Below are 25,825 nucleotides of genomic sequence, written 5' to 3'. Positions count from 1 at the left end.
TTACGCGGCCACTACAGCAACCATACCGCCGTGTCTACGCCTCTTAGTGGCGTCGACTACCAAAAAAACGCAACTAACGAGGTTGTAGTTGTACGTGCGGTGATCCCTGTATTGCTAGCGATCGGCCTTCAGTATCGAGCGAAAAGAGTTCCCTCTCAGACGAAGCTAGTAGCTATCTACCTGCCTTTCCCTACAACGACAGCAGTTCATTTTCGACCTTGGCCTCTTATCAGTACCCTATTGACCATAATTGTATCCGCCGAACACTTGCCCACATTTGCGGGCCGTTTTGCCCAAACAAACTGAGACCGTCGCCTTCATTTCACGCATTCCAGTCGTTTGTCGGCGTCGTGTACACCGTGGATTCGTTTAAAAAAAAATACATATATACACACTCATTTCATACCACAGCACATTCCTAGGCATTTGTGAATAAATGCATAGGAAATCCGCTCATTAGTGCTTGATTGTCTTGTCAGGGCGGCAGCGAAAGCGAGAATCACTTTGTCGTGTGCCTTACGCAGTCTGCAAAGTCAACGGCAACCACAGAAAACAAGCAAATCAGCTATACCTTGTGCGTTCCCCTTCAGCGTTACAGGTCAGCCGCCGCGATTCAGCTGCAAGTGCGACTACTACGAAGTCATGCCTCATCTCTAAACAGGCTTTTTAAGCAGTGCGTGCAAAATTGTGAGCAAAAAGGCTAAACCATTCAGTAAAGCCGGCTAGATTGGATCCGTTTGTGAGTTCACCGTTCCGCAACTCGTCATCGGTTTAGTGCGGGAGATGCGGCACGTGGTCATGCCAACCAATGAGTAACGCAAAAACAAGCCCTAAAAACATCAACGATAACTAATCAATATATAGGTAATCAGCCGGTGGCAGGCCACCAACTAACGGCACAAACAGCCAGCCGTCTTCCAGCTGCTGGTATCGTTATTATTAGAAGTGAATGAAAAGTTGAAGCGTGAAAAACTACCCCATTCGAGGCACTGGGTGTGAGCGTGTGTGTGTATATCTGTAATACAGCTGTAATTAGTGGACCTGCTCGGGCCCTCAGGGTCCCCTAAACGGCCTCAACATGATCGCAATGACCATGGACACGCTCGCCGTGTTCGCATCTTCTCGTAAGAAGTCAAAGTCGTCCGGCACCGCTAACAACAACGGTGAGTGCTCATTCTGTTTCACTTATTATACATAGGTCAAGTAGCGGTTGAACGCGTACACACATAACGAAGTTCACAGGCGGAGGAAAGCAAAGGTCAACCATGATGTCACCTAACTATCCGACACATCGTTTGTTGTGCTCGAAGCAGCCGATGCTGGCACAAAAATGCACGACACGACGACGACAACACGACAGACAGCTAGCGAGCGAGCGCATAGATACAACGCTTGAAAGTCGCCTATTGTGAAGTAGACTATCAGTTACTATAAATCGTATATATAATACTACTGTATGATAGGCAGCTGAATCACCATGTGCAACGACGATGTTGGTGTTAACAATGCAAGGAGAAACGCAGAGATTCAACAACTTTCGTATCAAAAGCTGCGAACCCCCAGCCGGAACTAATGCACCGGAACCATCATTTCGTAAACGAATATAAAACTGTGTTTATTCCATATAGGGGCACTACTTATAGTAATGATACAACTAGGCCTCTACCCGAAAAAAGCGAACCAATGGGCAATGCCACTGAAGTGAACTATACGATACTGTCTGCTTTGGCCCAATAGTCGGTGCTATAAGTGGCTGGTCACGTTGGGTTCGACTGGGCGAGTGTTGAAGAGAAGGCAAAGTCTGGGCGGGCAAGACTTGCACATACCAACTCTAGCAATAACTTCAAAACAAAGCGATCCATCTTAGAATGTTTTACGGGCGGTATCACGCGACGCACGGCAGACATGGAAACCAGGCTACCTCGCGAGCCGTATTGCAGCAGTAGGAACTCGTACCCGTTGTTAAGCTATCAACAAGCGATAAGTAACCACTAGTCTGTGTTATTCTATGGAGAATAACTTCTAAAGTCTGAAAGGTCAGCTTTGTGAGGGTCCAGTAGAGCTGGATATTACTGCCTTGATGGCCGATCCGAATGCATCTAAATAAACGTCCTGTTAAGTCGCCTACCCTACATATCAGGGAAAGCTGCTCTAATTTAGTGATTTGTAATTTGCTCTGGAAATGGCACTACTGAGTAGTAAGCTCACTATGTTGAAAGCGGAGGGGGGAAGAAATAGTGATAAGCGATCAACTATGATGTGTCTGACGGTATCAAATAGTTGGGGGGTGGCTTTCGTGTTTTTTGAAGGTTGAATTTCTGCACAACGATTGATGGCAAACACTCCAGCATCCTCGGGTCCACTGCTAGAAGCTAAACCTAAATGAGTTAAAGCGTTACTCCTATCAGAGTAGGAAAAGTAAAGGCAGAGCGCTTAAGAAGGCTGGTGGTTGCAATACCTTTACGAGGTGGTTGGTTTGTTTGAAACGATAGGATATCGGCAACAAGTACATACAACCCATTATAATAGATGGCTTTCTCGTACTCGTTCAATGCTGACTGTTTTGATGGCCAGCCCGGTCGATTATTATTAGCGTTGTACATATTCGCTAACCAACTGGACGCCTAATACCTGTCTATCTATTCTATAACTAGTGGCCACCGTATTTAGCCAAACGGCTATCTTTACAGGCGGCTCGGCCTTCACCATGGGAGTATCATGCATTAAATAAAGCTATGAATAATTGTGTGTTGGAAGGCAAAAAGTAGGACCAGATCCCTCTGCGCTGATTATGCAGGACGCACAACTTGTGACGCTGTCGACAGGCGCCGCGGTGGTTTCCAAGAAACGCGATCGCGCGTCACTTCGAGCTTTATTGCAAACGGTAATCAACTCAACTAACATACACTCTACCCCTCGATTCTCTTGCTCCTGTTTCCATTTCCCTAGCCAAAAATCGCTGTTTGCCTTCCTGACGTCTCAGTACTCCTTCAGCCTCTAGGAATATCACTCCAAGGCCAACAAGTTCAGGCCTTCTTTCGCTGTGAAACTTTATGCCGATTAACAGAGGACTAGGTGCCTTATTTTTTGTGATGATAGGTACGGGAGCCGCTGTGAATCCTGTGTAGCAACCCTAGAGGAAAGCTGCATATGTTGCCTCAAAAAGAACGATTGTCGTATCAACGTGCCTTATAGGCCTATGTCTAAGTAGGCGTAGGGCAACCGATGACGTTACCTGAGACTACTACAAACTAGTTGCGATCGATGATCTATGGAACTCCGAATCCGATCCGAGCAGAACATTGATCTGCTGCGCTCGGTCTTGGTAGGCAGCGATAGCATCAGCCCGCTACAGCCCCGTAGGCCTGTGCCCATCACGGCATAGAGTGCTCACAAAGTTCTCTGTGATTTGGCAAAATAATGCATCATGCAGTCGGCGTAAATGGCTTTAGCGGCAAGCATATAATCAATCTAGTTAGAAGTATGTACCTCTAACGATTTCTCATTGTATTTAGAATTGTTTTTTCTTAATACTAGATGTAAAAATTGCTAACGTACATCGATGAAGCTGACGTTGCTAGCTTTGTCCGCAAAGTACGAGTATTTCAGATTGAATAATGGACAAGTAAAACTTAAGTTAAGGGGTTAGCTTTTGCAGTTTCTTCTGCTGACATTATTGTTCATTGTATTGTATTGATATTCTACGAGCACATCAATACCCGTATTAAACAAAAACAGATTAAAGCTGTGTTGTAGAGGGTGGCCATATGCAATTGTGCAAAATGGAACCCATGAGCTAAACCTTAAGCTTAGACCTTCGGTTAAATAGAGACATAGCAGTCGCTTCCTTAGTAAGCGTCTTGATCTTGCAGTTACTACATTTAGTTGATTAACTTAGTTTACTTGAATTACGCTGAGAAGACCCTTCATTGCATATGTCTCATGGACAGATTTGCCTGGAAGTCCTAAGATTCATGAAATCGTTCATCGCAATTTACAGCAGTAGTCCCTACTTGATAATACGCAGTCGGGTAGAATACATGAGTTACGCCGCCATGGATTCGGTCGTATCATAACATGGCGGTAATTAGCGTTTGCAACGCCGATTTGAGTGAGCTGGAACGCCGTAAATATCGATATGATTATGCTAGCAAAGCAAATGCATCCACGATTCCTAATAAACGCTGATCTATAGAAGACTCTCATTTGCACCGAGAGCGCTCTCTCTAGCACATACAGTACTGACCTAAATGTGGAAAAGATTGCTTCCCATCTACCTAGCTCATGTAAAAAAACTGAATTATATGATCTTATAGAAATTCCTCTCCAATGACATTCTCACTATCACCAATTACTGTGCGGGGTTTAGGCTTATTTGATGTTTACATGTATGAGCTGCCATGTTACAGCTGTATATCTAGGGTAGACCTAGCTATAGCTAGTTCGGCAATTTTCGCTCAGTACTATACGAGTCGATACCGAATCGTTGGCGAAAGCATGTGCTTTCTGAAGACTTCAAAGCACAAACTATGAAAGGTTGTGGTTCTTGAACTTTACCGTTAACGGCTTTGGGGTTACCTGAAAAACACTTCAAAAATTTCTAGTGGTTACATCATCCGCCTTAGTCAGGACAAAAACAATGTTAAGATCAACTACCCCATCTGTAGCCAGTTATTTCCACATATTGTATCTATTGTGTTAATATAAGAGCAGATCTTCCAAGTTTCCTTTCTTAATTATCAATGTTATTTCAAATTACTATTTTGTGTGTCTCTATATGTGTATCTGAAGGCCACACCCTTTAATGAAGGGTCCTCTTCGCTGTTATTTGACTTTCCATGCGCTTTCTAACTTCTGGAGGGAATCGGGAAGTGTACAGAAACACGAAAAGCTTATAACGGTGAACATAAGCTTCCAGTCGCACCATATTTATGATTAACAGTCGAAGCTATTTACTGGGCCGAGCGACAGATTCGACCGTGTTTCTACTGCTATCATTCAAATTTCGTTTTCGCTGATGCAGTAAAACGTCCGCAATAGATCTGGCAATTTTAAATAACCAATGAACTCCTTATGGGGGCATTTTATCCTTGGTAGTATATCCACTATAGCTTATCGATTTAGTTAGGTCAACATTGTAACTCAGTTTTACGCTGGTAAAATGTCTGCGATCGACTCTTATTCAGTGGGGTGCTTTTATTTCTTTCTTATATTTATGGCAGCCTTTATTAAGCGTTAAAAGTGGTAAACGGTCGATCACTACCTAATAGTCTTAGAATCGACATCGATATATCTAAAAGACTGATTGGAACAAGGAGTTTTCGAATAGCTACGTCGTTCCGACAAAAGGTAGTCAGCTTCCATCGATCATGTCGATAGTATGATCAATATCTAGTTATATTATGAACTCCTTTCAACTACTTTTGCTAAGTTCAGATGACCGTTCTAAAATGTATCGTTCAGTTCTGTGGTATTGTGGCACAGAGTACATCCTAACATTCTAGGACTGACAAAGATCATCTAGTAGGATAGGCTGAAGATCGACGGATTAAAATACAAGAATGATATAATTAATTCAAGCTATTCTTATACATCACTCGACAAACAGACCACTCCTATCGAGCTAAAAGTCCATTGCTGCTGCCATCAATATATCGTTGGCGTTGTGCAGGGTAAGGCGGTGAATCCGACCTGGACCACCGAGGACGTTGAGGCGCTGGCCAGAGGCCGACTGGAACCGGAGCAAGAGGCCAATCCAGTCATATATCATGTTCCCTCTTGTATTTCAGTTTTAGTGTAATACTTCAGTTTCTACTACGGACGGACGAAAGCCGCCGTCGGTCTGCGTTTAGAATAATGTAGTATAAATTTGAATTAGCAACTGCTGCGAGATCTTAATCAGTGGAGCTCGACAGCCACGTCACTGCATACCATCGTTCCTCATCGTTGGGCAGTACATGGACATCCACCTTATGCGAAACTTGTCTAGTTAGCTTAACTTGAATGTTAAAGATAAAACTGTCTATGCTCAACTTGACCGATTTCATTTCGAAGAAAATCCATCAACCTTGGTAGACATAACTCAAACTAGTAGAAGCTTCGAATCACTTACAATCGTAAGAAATTTGCTAAAAATTCTATAATTAAAAGCAGCATATCAAGATTTATCGTCGTCATCTAGTATACTTTTCGCTTTATGCGTGCATACTGAGTCCAACTTTCTCTTGAGGCTTTTTCTGGGACTAAGGAAACGGATACCGAACTTTTTAATCATAACTAAGGCATTGAGGGGCGGCACTTTAGGCTGACCGTAGGTCGCGCTTCGCTAGTCCCTCTAGAAAAAATCTCTGCCATTAGTGCAGAGAGGACACTGCTCAAGGCTGAGTGACTACAAGGCTTAGCGCGGATACGTCACGGCCTTCTTAGCTGTGGTCGTAGTAGCGATACGCGCAATGATACCAGAGTAATATGTTTATTGACTTAATTTAAAAAGGGATTCTTAGTAAAAGTAAAATAGACAAGTTTGTGTTTAGCCAGAGATCATCTATTTGAAGAGATGCTAGCGCAGTTTCGGGTATGAAATTCTAAATTATTTTTTCATAGTTTTCTAAAGTATAAAATGTTTTTTTTTTCGCTCCTGCCCTTATATTACCGAAGAAGGTTTCGCACTTTTCAAGAAAAAACCTCAGAGTGGCCGCAGACACTATCGAAAGCAAATAAAATTGACTTCTTGAGTTTCGTAATTATAGATTCTATTTAAGTCTATGAGTTTACAGAATATCCGATCGTGTCTGCGATACATTTTTTGAAACCGACTCTTCAATCGGATCGCAAACCTGATCTCACTTTTTCAGGTGAAATCTAAGTATATCTAACGACGATTTACGAGACTAGTGTTTTCAGCAAGAAGCTATTAAGGGGCAGAAGATTGATTTTTCTCAAGTGAAGATTTTTTTTAGGAATCGTCCACATCGATTGAGCGTCACCCTATCTAACCTACTTTTGTTTCTGTAAGTAGAGTTGCCAAATTCAAGCTTTATTTGCACTACCCATTTCAAGGAAGAGTTATCTGGTTCGACCGGAACACAAATATCTACTATGCTCATACATATAGCATTCAGTGGCATTATAGGACTCTTGTCAAAACGACAGGCTGTTTCACATCTTTGACTAGAAGGTAGTCGTCTGACAAAATTAACTTGTATAAGTTATCTTTCTATCAAGTCTTTTTGAAAAATATACATCGAAAAACGTAGGCTACACTTGAGCCAGTGTCTATTTTGTTTATCGTTTCATAACTTCAGCTCATTCAAATGGACATTATGAAATTTACATCGCTAGCCTATGTCTAGCGTTAGGTAGAAGAAGCAATCCGCTTTTTGTACATTCGATGAACGCATAATTCGTTCCGGAAAACGACTTTAATATGAGGATATTTTTGGAGGGTTTTTTTGGTCAATTAGCGTTCGAGACATTTTATAGCTTTTTTTGGAAATTGAACACTTAGAATTGTTGCTATAACCTTTGTACCGTAAAGCGATTCACCCCTAAAATAAAATATACCCCTCCGATCTAGAAAATGGTAAAAAAACATCGTGTAGGAATTTAATCAGATACAGTGCAGCTCTTTAACGATCGATCCTGATAGAAACAGTTCAGGACTGCAGCTTTATTTGCCATTCAAGTCTTCCAGTTGATTGAGTAAGGTGATTCTGGGAAACTCAGTTTACGTATTGTACGTTATTCGAAAATAAGCCCGCCGCTGTATTAGCTTCGTTGTACGTTATCAGCGTATATAAAATAGACGCTCTACTGAACCCATGGATCATTTCCACGGCGACGATCGTCTGAATGTCGTTTTTTTTTTGTTTTTTTTTTTTAAAATTTTTAGGGCGTGAGCCGCAAGGTAAACGAACATCCTGCAGCAGGGTCTTCAGATTCAACAATATGCTTTTTAAGAAGACGTACACCTATGGCCTCCACTTCAAGCTTTCGTCGACGTCCTATAGCCCGCGTAGCGTTTGAGTTTGGTTCGATGCACCAATGAAGCTTTCTTCAATACAATACAATACAATACTTCTCAATAGAATTTGTCCTATGCGAGATACTGGAAAGCTTATTCAACTTATAAAGGACCTTCTCGTAGGACGCGTCAAGCATGACACGTTAACTCCAGAACACAGAGACATGCAGCTGAGATGATTTCATCAGAGCGTAAAATAAGGCCAAAGATTATTCCGTAGCCTGACTGGGCAGTGACAACTGGCGACCGCTAGATACCATTAGAAGTTCAGAATCAATTTTTCAGGTTGTGTAGACAATTGCTATTCGCAGCAACTGCTGTAGTTATGTTCACTTTATTAACTTTCAGATGGCGAATAAGATTTTCCGCATTAGAACGCAAGCCGAAACCAGTTGGGGGCATTAGTGAGATGTCTGGCTAATTGTACATTACATATATATATATGTGTGTGTGTGTGTGTGTGTGGCTGTAGAGGATGCAATTGAAATGGCAAAAAAAAATTGTTAATATAGCAGTTCTGAAGGAATCTTCGCGTACCTTTCAAAACGAATTTGGCAGCTGTAAATATGCCAATAATTTCTCTCTGGGTTCTATCAACAAATTATTGTTTCATAAATTAATGCTTCAAGTATTTCTACGCTCAGTAAAGGCGGGTATCGGCCAGCAGGCCGCGCAACGGTTTTAAACAATACTCTGCTTTGGACTGCCAGGAAAATGTTTCGCTATGAGCAATAGAGAAATTGAATAGTAGCGTTTCCTTACCGTATTTGCGACGAATTTCCATAGCGGTTTATGTAACGGATTTGCTAAAACAGCGCGTCGGTCTTGCAGTGATCTCGTCGTACTTTCAACCGTTGCTGCACTACATACTGCCGTACGTGTACGGCCACTCATTGCACGTCATCGTGCCATAAACAATGCAACGATTTCTTCAAATCAGAGCTTTTGCATTATTGATGACTATGTGCGAAATCATAAACGATATACGTAGGATCAAAGCACTGACCTAACAAACGTGCCTTTATGAGACTTTTCGAGCAAATACTTGCGCTTGTTTTTGTTTTGTCTGCTATAGAGAACCTTGCATCATTACGTAGGTAAGATGCTCTAGTGTTTATACTGTGCACTTCGCTCGAACATTTCTACGTTGTCGATTACTACAGCTTCTATTTAGGAGAAATAAGTAGAATAAGGTCGTGCGCCTGTCCTTTCCTTTAAGGTCGATCATAGCTGGCTGTGCTCGTTAGTATGTACGTGCATATATATATACATAGTATTCGAATTTGACGCGCTTTTGCAGAGCTGAGGCTGTGTCAGAGGAACAAATCGATACCTGTCAGTTTGTGTCGGATTCTGTTCGGCGCATGCAAATGTGGAAAGCAAACAAGAGACACCTTGGGCTGGGTTATGGAAAAACGCGCGACGAACAAAGCTATCGTAGCAGATGAAAGCGTAACTGTATGTTGCCCCGACAGGCGATCGATGTTCGAGAGGAACAAATGCAAAATCATTGCCTGCATCGCCAGGCGGAGCTTGCAGATGATGAAAAGGAACAGAAAAAGGCCTGCGTGGCCAAACAGGCGTGCTGGCAGCAGCAACGAGGTGCTATTTAATCAGTGTAGAACAAATTTCAATTTCAAAATATAAACATCATTTTGCGATCGGTATTCGAGGCATTTGTCATGCTGCATTGCACGACTTGCTAAGTGTTGCAACCCGTTCCGTCAGCCAAAATACACTGCCAACAATATCGAATATATTGAAACGGCTGTAAATAGCTGGAAGGGACTAGAAGAAAAGGATAGGAAAAGCTAGCTAGTGGGACGGGACTGTACTTACCATAACGTTCATTATCTACAGTTATCAGGTTGAGATTCAGTCATATACCAGTGTGCATGTTTGTGATTGGACTAAAACTGAAAACCCATTGTTTCTTCAACTAGTAAAATCTACAAGTAATGGACGATTTAGAATAAGTGAGCGAAACAGTCTGTAAGGAGATTGCCACAGCAATGATTTTATAATAATAATAATAATAATAATAAGATACATAATTATATTTCTGACACAGCTCTGATTTATTAGTTATTGTGCGATTACACAGGTTTGCTCTTCTTACCAAACCTTATACACAACATAAATAAACGTTCAGGTTTGAAGATGCCGTCTTCTTCTAGCTAAGTAAATAAATGTTTTATTTGTATTTATCAAAATCACCTAAAACATATACATTATACATGTTATATACTAAAATATTATTCAAGTCATCCGGGTGATACAGCATCTTTTAAAGCTCAAGCAATTTCTTCTCAAGACGTGTGTAAACCTTGGTCTCTTATAAAATAGGCTTGTGGGACATGGCGTAGATATTCTTAACGTCCAATGGACCGCATCGCCGATTCTAAAATATCGCTGGGTCAGAAGCGGATGCCGTGCTCGGTGTCTAGCTGCAGTGTTTATCCATTCAATGTTAAATAAGACTAGTTCCGGTTTTGATTAGGTAGCCTCCTGAAAAGCCATTATTTCCAGACAGAAGCCGCTGCGGAAATAAGCGGAAGTAATTTTCTTCTTTCGCAGACTGTATTAGTTTTGTAAAAAAAATGCGCTTATACCTATGTTTACTCAAGAGAAGCTATTCTCTCCTAAGAGTGTGTAAACTTATTTTTTTCTAGGGAGATTTAATCATATAGTCTCAAAGATGTATGTTTCGAGTCTTATGCCCGGTATCGCCGTTGGACATCCCATCATACGGCTAGCTCCCAGGACCGTGCGAAGTGTGTTCGGGTTCGAACCTGGACCACAAGGTGTCCCTAAGATTAGCAAGCAAATACATTACCTTCTAAGCTGTCATCGGGGATTATCGACACCCATTCATAAGTGGCTGGAACACTGTATATTGTGTTAGCTTGATAACTGCTACAGCCTTTTCTCGGTTCCAACAAGCATCTCCTGAATCAACTTTTGCTGGACCTGCTACTACCAGTGCGAACAAACAATACCCACTTGTGTCAACGGTGGTAGACCTTTCGATCATTTTAGCACAGTTATTTGGTTGCTACCCCATGTACTACGATTGGCAGAGCTTTAACTAGAGGCATTTACTATAGTTAAGCATCGCTAACTTGGCTATTAGTTCTTCAAGCACTACCCATTCTTTCCTGGAGTGGGAAACAACGAACTAAGATCCCAGCCGGTGTCGAAGTGAAGAATGGAATTTATCGTGCTGACATTTGCCATGCCGACATTGTTATCCTGTACGGCTTCTGTACGGTTGTGCATAAGACCGAATGGCAATTAGCACCTGCGAATGCAGTGCAGGTACTTTCTAGCCACTTCTGTTTGACAACCCATTTTTTTTTTAGCCGTTCATAGGCCTGATCGATATATCGACCTTTTTACCTGTGTATAACATTATATGGGCTGCCGACACCGGAGACCTCTCTCGGTCTTCTAATTCAATGGTAATTTGCGCGTGAGGTTTCCAGACTGAGTCTATAAAATGCTCGTCTCGTGACGGTTTCAGCGCTTCCTGAGCATCAGCTACAGTTGCTGTGGAAGCTGTTACAGTAATAATCACAACGTGGGGGCAACTATCTCTAATACAGTTTTTCGAATGTGATTCGAATTTTGTCGTATGTGTCTGTTTTTTTTTGTGTTGTTTATTTTGTTTGTATATATGCTGCAGTTAAAGTGTATTCCTACGTATCTGTGACCATGTACTTGCCTGTATCCGTTCCTGGAGGTACTTTTTTAATTTTTTATAAAAGCCATGCGATGCGTTTTCAACCGAGGTAACACAGTGTAATAATACATACACTGAACAGGCGCAAATTGGTGGTCGTAGTGGCGACAGGGGGTAAAATATGCATCTACAAACGCATTCCCACGCGTTAGGCTTTGGTGCCACACGAAGGCAAGGGATCCGAAAGTGACACTCCCAGATACAAAGCAAATGCTGCGTCATATTACTGAGTTCTTAGCCTTTTCGGCCTAAATCACTAGTTTCAACCGCACAAGCTTTGGTGGCTTCGTTAAAACCTTCCATCGGTTAGTGTCATCTGAATTAACCGTTGGTCAGCTGCCTATGTAATCAGCCGATAAAGTGAACGACAAACGTTAGCTGAAATCAATCAAAGTCCACCACAAATCGCCGATCTAAACGATCTCAAACATGTGTCGGGCTCGCCTTGTGAGGCTCGGTGAGTTCGATGGCTCATACAGACACGCACAAGCTGGACACCACACAATGACAACCACTGATGTTATCATTACTGGCGTAGGCAAACAAGCCGGCCGAACCCAGTAGTCGACAGATGCTACCCAATCAAAGGCCAGCAACGAGTGTCAGTAGCTACCAACAATATCAGCGACGTTAGCAGCTGCGCCCTTTGAGCCGACGGGTGCAGGCGAACCCATAGAAATAAACGTGTGCAAGCTGCGTGCATACAGCATGCAACACCACATATCTCTCCCGTTAACGTATCGAGAAGAAGGCAGAAGACGAGACAAGAGGGTAGCATATAGGAGGATGCCATGCTTCGTAGGAATATACTGTCGGGTGTGGAAGGAAACGAAGGGTCGCTGTTACCCACTTTTCTAGCCATTGGAATTGTACGCGCGTGTTGTTGAACACTGGCTAGAGTGAATGACGCCGACAAGACGCCAAAGCAGACCGAATCGCAGCCGAACATGGTCGCATCAACGAGCGAACTCTAACGCTCGCTAATTCTATTGGCTCTTACCATCCGTTCTGTACCGTGTAACGCCTATGGGTTCATCCATCAGTCAACCAGTCGCTCGTGTTGTGGCAATGTTCACCACATATACTGTGCCAATACTACTTACCATGGTGTAGGATCTGCGTTGCTGTATCGTTTGATTTAGCACTCTGCTACAAACTTCTTTGACCGTGCTTAAATAATGCCCTATCGGGATCACGACGTTTGTTTTATATATCTAAGACATTAAATAAGACACCTTAGGCGTTATCGCCAGGGAAGAAGCAATTGCAGACAGGATCGTCAGTGTTTGTGCCAACGATAGATCGACAAACGGCGCTGACGTGAAGGTACATATGATACAATATGACGACCCGGATGAGAAGCTAGTTTTCGGCCTGCCTGGTTAAATTTCAAAGTCTGTCAGTTAAGTGTGACCGGCGTATCTTGCAGTGTTTGTCTATGACAGTGTGAAGTGCGGCGTGCGCTTATCTGTGGAAAAACCAGCTCTTGCAGAACAAGCTCCTCCCTTGATGCTTTCTACTTAATACGTAATATTTGCGACTTCCTTAATACGTAAACGCGTCAATAAATCAGTTTCGTCAAAGGTCTGAACAACATGCGTTCCCAGGTAGTTAATCTCGCTAGCGATTAATTCTTCAGACAAGCACACGCAGTTGCACGCGGGGAAGCTCGATTCCTTATGCAGAGATGCACGGATATATGCACGATGCGAATTCCTCACTCACCTATAGATTCAAACCTATGATAAGGAAAATAAAATTAACATATTGCTAAATCAGTGCATTAGCTTCAGTTACACACAAACTGTGACGCTACCGCTGCTCGATGTCAGTTTATACAGACCTTTGTGACAATGTATACAACCATTTTTTTATCCAGTTGTTAGCTATGATGCCTTTTCTCGTTACCTATTTCAGGTATATTTGTGGGCGACACGCAGGACGACGTAGGTTCGCTATGTTGCTTTGAGTCTATACAATAATATGTTTTGATTTGGATTGAAACAAACTAAATTACCCCATTGTCATCCGCTTGAACTTTCCTAGTAGGTTCGAGCCGTCGTTAGTGTGAATCGCGTGCCACTCGCGTATCCCTCCATATTTATTTTGATGGCATGTAAGTTGACATTTTTTTTTGTGAATTTTGTATCTAAAGTAACGTTTTAAGGACACTTCGGAGCCTACGTCGACTCCAGACGCATGCGCAGCCATTTGCCTCTCTAATCTGGGTTGCTACATTCTAGAAACCAGAAACGTTAGTGTTCCTGCTCGATATTTCGGTCTCCGCTGGCAGTGCTTTCGCGTTGGACAGCTCGTAGGTTCGATTCAACAAACTTTCTCAATATCTTTCCTTCAAAAATCTAGGTTCTACTGAAATCGGCGAGCCATATGTCTGTCTCTGCTGTGCTGTTCATGGAGCTATTCATGAAGGAACTACTTACATGTTTGCCGAGCAGAATGTTCTTTCTCCATTCTTCCCAAAGCTTCGAGTGTTTGAAGGAACACTACGTACTAACGAAGTTGACGAATTTAGTTAGTCGTAACTGGCAACCTATTTCAAGTTAGCATATTGATAGCTTATTATTATGTTGACCTGTTGACACTGCTGTCGACATAAGCCGACTATCGGCAATGCACATCTTATCGCTGCAAAACAGCTCATCCGTTTGTGCCTACCTACGTCTACATGTATGCGACATTATACTGCACGATGGCACGCTCTGTGAGCTGCGTACTGACCATTGACATCAGGATAGCGGCCAAACACAACGAAAAAAGACCAGCCTCAGCTACACACAGGCTCGCCGACAGACCGACAAACATAATACAGGCTAGATCGCCGTGCCTTGTGCCTTTGAGAGCGTACAATCTTTATAGTTATGGGAAGTTTTTCGTCAATACTAATACTGGACACCCATTAGTAGTTAGTTTGATGTCCTTCCTATAGGTCTGATGTAGCGCTGGCATTAGTTAATTTTGTAAGTTAGTGACGTCTCGAAGGGCACAGTTTTTGGATGACAGCGGTCGCGACAGGCATCAACGGTGGCTTTAGCCATCAGGAAAGTTATTTTGCTCAGTCGACCTGGCGCGTCGGATCCCACAAAAACTGCCGTAGGTTCACGTAGCAAAAATCTATCGGCTATTGTGCTAGCTGAGGCGGATGGCGGCGACCATGGTCAGTGGGTGTTGCTTACTTCAGATGAACTGCCACAACAGCTCTGTGGCACGCTCTATAACTAGACAGCACTAACAAGCTAAGATAACTGGGGCAGTCGCAATAGTGGTCGGCGTTTAGCTGTCGACCTTTCCGTCCCAGCCTTGCGAGCTCCCGTTCTCTAAATGTTTGTCTAGCGTACCTGTTACCTACTGTCGTCCTTTCGCTTGATAGGCAACAGGATCGATGAGGTTGCTTTTGCTTGGCCTACTGTGGACGAGGCTGTAATTACTGCTACTGCCGATGCCGTAGTTCCACGTCTCCACACGCCATGAGCTCGTGGAATTGCACCGTACCGTTGCACTTATACCGTGCTTGGTGCCCATCGAACGTGAGTAGACTCGGACGTATAAGCCGATGGAGTGAATCCTAATCGGTTAGCCTGCCCAGAACAGTGGGTCGAGGTGAATTCGCGCCGGCTGCTAGTCATCGTTCCGAGCAGCTTCGTGAAAGAGCTGCGAGCGAAGACGAATCGGCGGGGCAACGGTAAAAGCACAACAAGGGGCCACGGAGAGTTCGTATGCTTCAAGAGACAGCAGACACCTCAGACAGGATTATCTGAAAAGCTCTCTTCAGCTCCATGCTTCGGCTTACCCTAAGATAACTCTCGGTCGCTAATGAAACCGAGTAACAAACAAGCGACCGTCTGCTACTGATAAAAACATTATCTTTCGCCGTCTCCATATGGCTGCGTCGTTACATAGGTAATCGTGCGATACCTCTGATCACGGTTGCTCCCTATACAGTGACTATTTCGGATACGGCTTTGCTGCGGTGACAATCGGCAGCTAACTGGCCAACAGACTCTAGTTATGATGTGTGTTCAATAAAATCGGCAAAGTGTTGAGGCACGCGCCGGCGTGAAGGAAAAATTGACAATGGGACACACGTGTATTAACTGCAGTATAGCGCAGTTGCTGCAGTGATTTTTCGAAAGGATACGCTCGAGGTCGCATGGAATAACAAAGATGCTCCAGTATTGTCGCTGGTTGAGTATATCATACGAGAAATGTGTATCCGGCGGACATCTTTCTGCGTAAAATACGTTTAACGTAATTCGAATGTGCGCTCTATTGGATTCGCCCTAACTGGTACCATTGATGCTGGTGTTAGTGGGCTCATCTCGACCGCGCCAATACACTAGTGTGGCGATGAAGACGATGTAGCGTCTATGAAACGCCAGCAAATATAAACTAACTTCAATTTTCGTTATGCTGCCAAATTCGAAGCTGGTGTAAAGCTGGCCGACAGGAAAAACAGCAGGGGAAACAAGCCTCCGTACTAACAAATAGATGTTATCCGTATTGATTGATCGGCTAGACAAGCGAAAAGGGCAAATCTACGTCTTGTAGTGCCGCTAGCAAGGTGACATGCTTGTCGTTATGAGACTCGACAATAGCTCACATAATGCCACTGTTCGAAATGAGCCTATGGCTGGTCACTGATAGCTTCTGTGAGCACCAAGAGTCCAATACAGATCCACCCGGAGCAGGTTCCAAGAGCAAGCAAAAACAACGAAATGATTACGTGTCTGCTAGCGGTTATCCAGTGGACGAACGCACCAGCTAATAGATGTCCGGACAACTAATATACTCGATACAAGAAGCAACGGCGAGATCAGAGGGGGCGAGCCACTTTGCGTAGTCGATTTGTTCTTGCCAGTCTCTCTACTACTAGGATTAGCCATCACTGTCATTCGCCTTTTCGAAGACTTTCGATAACCAGCCGTAAAGTGCAACCTGCCACACGAGCAAAAAACGTACTTCCAATAGTAGCAAAAACGACGACACGTTCTTTTAACTCAATCCTTCAGTTCACACAAAATTTTCCAGCTCCTCTAAGGTGTCTATTCCTGTAACCATCCTCCCGAGATGCTCGAATTGAAGACTGTTATGTAAAATCAGTGCATCCAAAGCCAAACAGTAGATTTACTAGCATCGATACGACAAACATTCTACGACCACAGTGCAACCATTCTCACAACCACGACATATACATATATATATTCGATTAATAACAATATCAGTCTCCACCACTGAGACAATCTACCCGAGGCCGACAGTTTTCTGCAAAACGAGCGTCCAAAACATTTTTCAATTATTTCAAGCCTTTGATACTGGGGAATTTCTCGCGTTGCGGGTGTTTTTCGGAACCTTGAAGGAGCGCCAGACTTCCTGATAGTTGGAGAGTGGATGTACTGGAGGATCCGCCCAAGCAAATTGGACTTGTTACCTAAGCCTAAGGGAGGATCCGAAGGCCACAAGATCCCTAACAAAGGAAGAAGATGTTCGCCTCAAGTGCCAGAAGGACCGGCAACGATCCGGGGATTCCCCTCACAGCTCAGTCCAGAAAGAAAGGTATCCCCTAAATGCAACTGCTTTATATATATACATATATATATATATATATATATATATAAACATACTAACGAAATACGTGTGAACCCTAAATTGCCTACTACAGTTAATTGGTATATATATATATATATATATATGATTTCACTTGCTTTGTTTAATGTCAATGAAAGTTAGTGCTTTCAGAGAGGTTAGATGTTATGCAGAGTATTAGCCGCGTCAGGGAACGCTTATTAGTAGTCAAAGAATCCAATCATTGAAAAAGCATGCATTTTTACTTCGAGGCTAATATTTTCGCTTGAGAGTCTGGAGACAATCGTGGTTTAAGATAGGCCTCAAAGTCGTGACGCACCTCAGTTATGGCATACACAGCTTATTTTGTATTCATAATATTCCATGTCTACATACTAAAGCTAGCCGAAATACTCCTTACGAACACTTGGTAAATTTAACCTATTGCTTTAAGTCGATTTGGCAATCAAGGTACAGCTTAAGTGGCAGCTTCGACAAACTAACTGTGTGGCGTAATTAGAAAAAACAACCCTAAATCGAACTTAACGCATAGAACTAGAATCTGTGATGATGAAAGGTAACCCGATGTTGGGTGTTTTGAAGCTAATTGCGACGGGCTTTTTGACTTAGCTTAGCAGCTTTACTCATATAACCATTTTTGGTTTCATGTGGGCGTTTAAATTGAATTAAGTCAAAATAGGCTTCGATCTTAACAAAAGGATAACGGCATTTCCCGCTTAAGGGTCGCACTCTGTTTGTCACCACACAGCCATCAGATGTTATTGCCAGTGTAACAGGACAGCCTAAACCTAAATACGTCAAAAGCAAGCGGACATAAGACCTAGCAAAATAATTTCCGTTACGTTAGCAACTATATAGAATCCTTTCGAATTATTACGAACAGGGTTCTTAAATAATATTAGAGTTTCGTATCGTATATTATCGTAAAATGCTTGCTTTCGAAACGGTATGAATGTCAGCAAACATCGAAAATTAGCGCGGATATTCAGCACGAAAAAGTCACGAGACGATCTAACGTCGAAACCGGGCATCGACATAACCCGATTCCTATTGGGAGCCAGCCATTTGAAATCATGCTTAACGCCAATAGCGAACATTTACGAGATATTCAGAACACGACGCATGTTCTATTTGATCGTTTCAGAAAACAGAAGGGATCGTTCATTTATATTTCGATAGGTAGTCCATAAATGCAGCTACTCTCCGTACGGCGGGTTTTTCGACGGTTGATTTTAAAACAGAAGCTCGACATTTTTATTTCGAACACATGCGCTAATATAGGATGAATCGTCTATTAGATGCTATGACCGTGATGAGTTCTAACGAATTGGGCTTGACGTTCTGCTAAAAACTAGATATTTTGATAGACAATTCGTCAGAACAACGAAAAATCGCGCAATTACTGGATGCATTTGATTCCTCCTTACTTGTGTATTTTGAAGGGGATAGAGCGAATCGTGTCGCCAGAATTTTATAGGACCCCTAGAGCACATAATCATAAATGTCTATATGATATGAAATATCGGCCCATAAAAGGCTAGTAGAGCAACGAATAGCTTTGATCTATGTACATCCTTACATAGTAACTCTATGAACTCGATGTAGCCGTCGTGGCGTCCCACAAACCCGTACTTAATCATTCGGCGTTAAGTACTGGGTCAGCGTGTTTTCATTGATCAGAATATCGCATCAATTAGCGGACATCTGTAGTTTGCCCCGTGTAGAGCCATCCAGAATGAAGGAAAAATGAATAATGTTTGCTCGCCGTGTCAAGGGCCAAATTGTGCGAGAAACAATGAACATGCACATCAATACAATTTGACGCTATTTGTTTGGGAAGAATAGATCTTCCGTGACAGATTCATAATACATGTGTTATTCGAAATTATATGACGCGTAGAGATGGGACGCGAACTATCAGAATATCCCAACGACCTTCTCGGCTACGGCTTTCGCTCAGAATACAGAGAGTCTGCTTTTGTTTATGCTAGTCACAAACACATCGTTGAATACAGTTATTTTCTTTGTTTTATATATATATAATGTATATGTGTTTGTAGCTCACTACAAAGATGAGTAGTTGGTTGGTTGTTTGTTCTTGTTATAATGCCTGCGTAAATTTAGAACACAGGACAATAGAATTTTGCGCTGATATAATAAGTTTGATAATAGTTTACGTTTTCGACAAGTTTGCAAGACCGTATCAATTTGCATATACCGGAATGGACGAAAGAAATACGCATTTCTATATGTTTACAGCTGTCTAATGAGTGTAGGTAGTATAATGTAAGTCGTGATATTTCCTTCCTTCTATCGGTAAAACGGCATATATTTTTTCAGCGGCTGACATGTTTTTAAGTCTTCCTTTCAGTGCTTTATACAATGCAAACAATGCCAGAAAGTCCGTTTGGCTTACGCATTTAAGCTACATGTAACAAAAGGGGTTGCAATACTCCTGGTCGGTTCTAGTGTATATGTATATACCTAGTGTAAGTTTGCTTAACAAGAATCAAAAGGTCATTTGTTTTCTCAAAAAATAACAAATTTATGCGTTCTTTCATACTAGACTTGCAGGTGCAGAGCTAAGCTGAATTAGATCGCAGAAGTGTCATGTAATATCGTACATAGATATGCATATATAATTATATTTGGTATATATACCAAATATGATTACTGAAAACGAGGTCGAAATCAGTATCCTTCAGGGAATTTTGGCAAATCCTCAACCTCTCTGGCCCTTTGAAGTATAAATGGGTTAAAAGTATGTACTTGGTTATATTCGGGTATCGTTTCATTGAGAGAGAAACTGTATATATGTGTTTTCAGCTTTACAAACGACAGATAGATTAATGCTGCTGGAGACAGCCAGGCAATATATGTCAAACAGGAAACTAGATCCGATATTTTAGTCGTACGATTTTGCAAACATTCTAATATTACGCAGTGGCGTTTCAATCACTTCTGCTGAATATATGTGTATATATTGTTTAGAAACGAATACCTCCAATAAAATGATTGGAGAGGTTTGGCCTTCAATTTACTCCCGTCAGGCTAGCCTATAGTTTTGCAATAATTCATATGAAACATATTTCTAGTGTGATATCTATAACTGATCAAATGTGATAATTCGATGCGTGCCAAATTAATAACTGCAGTCTCAATTAGGGAAATGATATCCGCGACCCCTTAGCTACGCAGCTGGTACACTGACTGAACTGTCAATGCTGGCAGAGGCAATGATTTTGGACGAGTCGGATCAAGTACTACCGTTTCGAAAAGAGCTATACCGAGAACATACCTATAGCACACATACAATACGCAGAGGCTGCCTTCCATCCGAATCACGTTCACGAAGTGAATTATGTCGGCCTGTATCAAAGCGACCATGTCCAGCAAAGATGAAATACGAAGGTAGCTGGAAACCCTGAACATTTTCCAAGCGTCTACCCAGTCTACTACAGTTGGAGTAACGAGGCCGCTGAGCTTCATTTCCTAATAGTTATTAGAAGACGGATGAACACCTGCGTTGTACTTACGAGCGTCGACCGCGTCCATGCACGATACGCGTACACGGGAAGCATAATGAACAAAACAGTGTCAGATGTGACCCGCAAAATAGAGGTCCGCTATTTTTTCGGAGCTCGCGTCTAAGATACTGGGATGAATGATTTGTACCCCAATCGTCTTCAGTGCGCGAAAAAATCTGATCGCAATACCCACATGTGAAAACATCGTCGACGGCGGAATGTTTGCTCTGGTTTCTAGGCGCTCCTGTCGTAGGTTGTGAATGAGAATGGTTTTGTCGAATATCGTCTATAGCGACGTCAAAGACGCGAGTCCGGAACACATATTAACCAGATACTCCATGAAGAAAAAAATATGCGTGAGCACCAGTTGTTATCTGAGGTCCGATAAGAGAAAACGGTTTCCATTAACTGACAAAAACTCAATAAAGTATGTCCGTATCATTAAAAACCGCTGTCAATTTCGTCACCTCAGTTTTGAACTGTCTAGCAAGAGATAGAGAGAGCGAGACAACGGCCGATATTTGATAAGTCGAGAGGATCGTGTGTTTGGCTTCATTGATAGAAATAAGTGTTAATTGAATCCAAGATGATGGCTTGCTGGAAATAAATTATGTGTCCGTAGAGGTGGCTTATTCTGAAAAAAAAACTCGGATCTAGCAATCTTTCATCTTTCGATTTCATAAAAATCAATAATGTACACACTAAATTAAATGATCCGTCTACGATCTAGATGCATTGCCCCTTAATTCTATTCGATCTGTCCAGTATGATAGAAATAAAATAGATGCAAAAATCACTGGTAGCCCTAGCGTGTTAGTTAGATGGCAAAATAGACAAAAAAGAGTGATGCCAATAGATCTAGAATCGACGTTGGCGCACCTTTTACGCCAAGTTGTGGCACAAAAGATCGGTTAATAAAACAGAGTTGGATCTACCATGAATAGCATTAAGGGGCTCCATTGATCGATTTATGTTGTCGATGGGAAAATTTGGATTTGACGGAATACGTACATTACATGTACATACGTGTATGTACGTATGTATGAGAGGGCGAAATCGATTACTAGAAGGCACAATATTTTGCCTAGTGACTGTGCTCTCTTCGGAGACGGCTCGTCAGTAACGACTACCGTGCATACACGGTCTATTCGGAATATCACGGTCTAATTTCCTGCGTTAGTTCATGATGCCGCAACGATGATGTCGGGCTTGCAATATTTAGGTATTAATTTGTATTACTGTGACTATTATTATCATAATTTAACGTATGGTAGTGCTGTTGTATATGACAATAATGCTCTCAATTAAAGGCGGTAAGTGATGTACAGACGCTTGCTGATAACGCTCGAAGTTCTAATATACCAAGCTTTCGTTTTGGAATCAGCCTTTATGCTGACCATTTGTTGTTGAAAAACAAAACTAACTTTCTGACGGAACCCATGTTCCTTCAGGACCTTCGATACGTATATATTCGGCATGTCGGTGAAGCAATATGTATCCATACGAGCATTTCTTTGAGTCAAGTTTGTTGGAATTGGAACCCACAATGGCAGTCGTCTGCTCAGACTTTGGGCTGTTGTATGCGTGAGATAGCTAAGTATAAGCGATAATACGTCATGTGAAATAGCGAAATATTATTTAGCCTGTTAGGATTGAAGCAAAGGTTACAACAAAGTACTTCAATAACGTTTTTATTAAGATGTGTATAAATGTCGTTTGTCGCGTTCTTTATAAAAATAAAGCTTATGAATTAAGTTCGCTCACATTCTGTGAATTCCGCCAGTGGCATTAATTTCTACGTTACGTTTAAGGATGAACGGCTTCTTCCAAGACGTTTATCACTAGAGGTCAGTTACGTCTCTAGATGCCCGATGCTGTTTGCGATTCCTAAACAGCCAAAGTATCTGGGACGTGTACACCGAACACTTAGGACCAACCAAGGCGACACAGAGGGTCCAAACCGAGAGAAATTGGCAACACCAAATACAATATCCCATAGCTTGGTGCTTTTCTACTATACTTCGTCGATTTCTTCGCCATTTTCCTTACCTACCCAGACATTCGGAATATTTGAGCTGAATTCGTAATATCCTTTATATATATTCTCTAGAAATCTATACTTGAGCAGCGAAGAAAGGAGTTATTCGACCCCTTAGAAAGTTCCTCAGCATAACCGAAGCTTTCGACTTACAATTTCCTATTTTGCCGCGCAGTATCGGTTACTTGGGTAACATTCAAGAATAACTGCTCTTTTTGTATGATCTCCATACGTTATCCACACACTAGCCTATTTACCATACCTATTTAGGCGAGTACAATTGGACCTGTTGAGTGGTGTAAGTGCACAAACGCTAGGCAGCATGAACGAAAAGGTTTAGGCTTCGCAGGTCATACCGTTACAGCCTTGTTCCTATAGTGGTTGCTGCTAGCGCGTCCATCACCGCATACTGCGGGTATGTGACTGTTGTTTTGTTTGTAAAACCAAACGCAAGTTTCTTGCGCTTGGCAACTGCAAGCGTTTATTAGGAGGCCTTCTGACATTCAGGCCTGTTCAGTCGTCCTCCTCAAAGCAGCATCTTCATTATCGTTGCAATTGTCATAGTGGTTACTGCTTTTACTGATCGCGAACCTCTCCTGTATTGCTGAATCTTTCACTGAGTTCTTTTTTTTTTTTATTACCGTGTTGTCCCGTTTCCGAGATGTCTCGTAGTTAGGTCTTGCCAACGAGCAAACAAGATGCGACTGTAGAATTTTGCTCCCACGTACAGTTTCTCCGCGTTCAGCGTATTTCCTCTCCTACGCAGTGTCAGAGATAGAGCTTTACAGTAAACGGGGTATCAGTGGTAGCTGTTACCTGGCAAGCAATAGCAGGCAAGCGTGACGGCACGCATCTCGGGACAGAAACGATTAAACGAGTTTGTCCAACTACGCTGACTAAAATATAACAAATAGTAGCAACCAGAGAAATTCTTCGAAGAGATTGAATACATCTCCACCATTGTACAAACGAAAGCTTTGAGAGCAAATTTCGAGGGCTTCTCAGCGAACAGCTGCTGACGCATGGGTTGCTGTAAGAGGCAGTGAGGTGACGACGATGACCCTGTCACCGATCAGGACGCTTCCAATACAGGCCCACGAGCCTGTACTCGGTCGGAACAGTAGCTGCGCTGGACGACGACGTATTCAGTTTACAGCAGCTTGAGGCTGTCGACGAGTTTTTTCTAATCTTGTCAAAAGTAGACGATAGGATTCTGTTTATGCATGAGTTTTTTTTACTCGACTATTTTTGTTAGCATTTTGACTATTGTTAGTTCGCAAAGGTATTGTAATAATTTTAGTTTGAAGCATAAAATGGGTACTAATAACACGACTAAGCTGTTCCTTATTCGATGGATCATGCCTATTCGTGGAGCCTGGCTTGACTCACAGTGGCGATAGTAGCTTCGAAAAAAATTAGCCATCTGCCACTAAGTCAATTACAAGACTAAACAATTTTGTAGAAGACATCATGCAAGGTAGGCCAGCAGTATAAGGTACTGTTTTTCTAACGAGGAATATGCTTCTTACGTTATATCAATGTACAATATTCGTAATTCCAGAGCGGCATGAGAAACTACCATAATAGTTAAATGACCAATTAATCAAATGAAGACAACTGCACTAGTTTCTAAGCAACGCCTGTGCGTGGAACCGGTGCGGTCATCTAAGCCCAAAGGTATCTGATGCTAAATTTGAAAGAATTTTTGACCGAAATAATTTGAAATATCATTTTTATTTCTAAACTAAAGTCACACATCAAAACCGTTTGGCCTTTTTATAAAGCTATTTATTATATGATGCCAAACGATAAAGCCCAGTACAAAGTGGAATCTGTGTAGACTCAGCTCGAAGCATCTGTTCGTTCTCCGTATTTCCAACAGACCACAAGATCTCGTTGGGGTCCATTCGAAGCTAATCTGACTATGTTTTCAATTTGACTTTTTTTTTCCAACTATGCAGCTTCTATGTTTCGAGTCTTATGACCGATATTATCACTAAGCATTCTATCAGACGGCTGACTCCTAGCACGAAACAGCGTGTGTCTATGCCTGAGTTCGAACCTTGATTAAAAACAGCATTGAATGCTACAATCGTCCCATCACATAATAGTTACCAAGTGCAGATAGAATAGTCTGAACAATAATATATTCCAAGTAACGTTTTGTCTAATATATTTGTACGCGAACGACAGGATACTTATTCTGTTAAATACCTACGTTGAAATTAATCTATTTTAAAATGCGCCATTCCATTTAGAGTGTCCTATATGTAATATCCTTGACCTAGAAACCTGAACTAACTTCGAAAGCATTTTTGCAGAAAGCAGAACCTTGACAGATCAACCTGATAATCTCTTTATGAAACTAGGTTACTAGTATGACGGACCAAAAAAACGCTATACAATATCCTGTAGGATCTTACACATACAAGTTCTCCTCGTCGAAGTATGTTGGGAGTTTCATTGTTGATATTACGTACGTTTGAGTCACCTGTAAAACTATTCTACTACTGGAATTCACTTTAGATATGGTTGAGCTTACATCGACTCACACGCAAACGTAGTTTAAACTTCAGGTTGCGGCATTCACTCGAGATAAAGCGAAGTTCCGTTGGACAACCTGAAAAGCCCGTTATTACTAGGTGGACAAAGATACGCGTCCGTCAAACAGTATTTCATTCTAGTGAACACCTTAACCAATGGCGTATATTCATGGATCTATAAGCGGACTCGTGGGAAGGTCTTCCGTGCGCTATAGGCTGATCAGCGAAATGCAATAGTCGAATTGTCGGAATACGTTTCTGTGTCTTCATGTCAAGCAGTTCTAATGATAAGCCGAACATCAGAGCTTCTGTATTGTAAAGGCAGAAGCTCAATTCCAACAACGGGCTAAT

At 42.1% G+C, this 25,825-nt stretch overlaps 1 protein-coding gene across 16 annotated transcripts in view; it reads left to right on the top strand.

Annotated features, from left to right (window-relative positions):
• The first annotated feature begins 607 nt into the window (after window positions 1-607).
• LOC111271024 (Kv channel-interacting protein 4) overlaps window positions 608-25,825 on the top strand; it is a 42,368-nt gene continuing 17,150 nt past the window's right edge. For 2 of the 16 annotated variants that reach the window (XM_086972775.1, XM_086972774.1), the window contains exon 1: window positions 12,560-13,091. Coding sequence is in view for 8 of the 16 variants with exons in the window: in XM_022851548.2 (XP_022707283.1) it covers window positions 1,079-1,163 (85 nt within the window). In the remaining 8 variants the exon portion in view is untranslated. The other 14 variants (XM_022851557.2, XM_022851566.2, XM_022851582.2 and 11 more) reach the window with 14 other exon arrangements.

The sequence above is a fragment of the Varroa jacobsoni genome, unplaced genomic scaffold (genome assembly GCF_002532875.2).
Source record: "Varroa jacobsoni isolate VJ856 unplaced genomic scaffold, vjacob_1.0 scaffold_168, whole genome shotgun sequence".
Taxonomy (NCBI): domain Eukaryota; kingdom Metazoa; phylum Arthropoda; class Arachnida; order Mesostigmata; family Varroidae; genus Varroa; species Varroa jacobsoni.
Note: the sequence above shows the minus strand (reverse complement) of the source record. Positions and strands in the feature narration are given on the sequence as shown.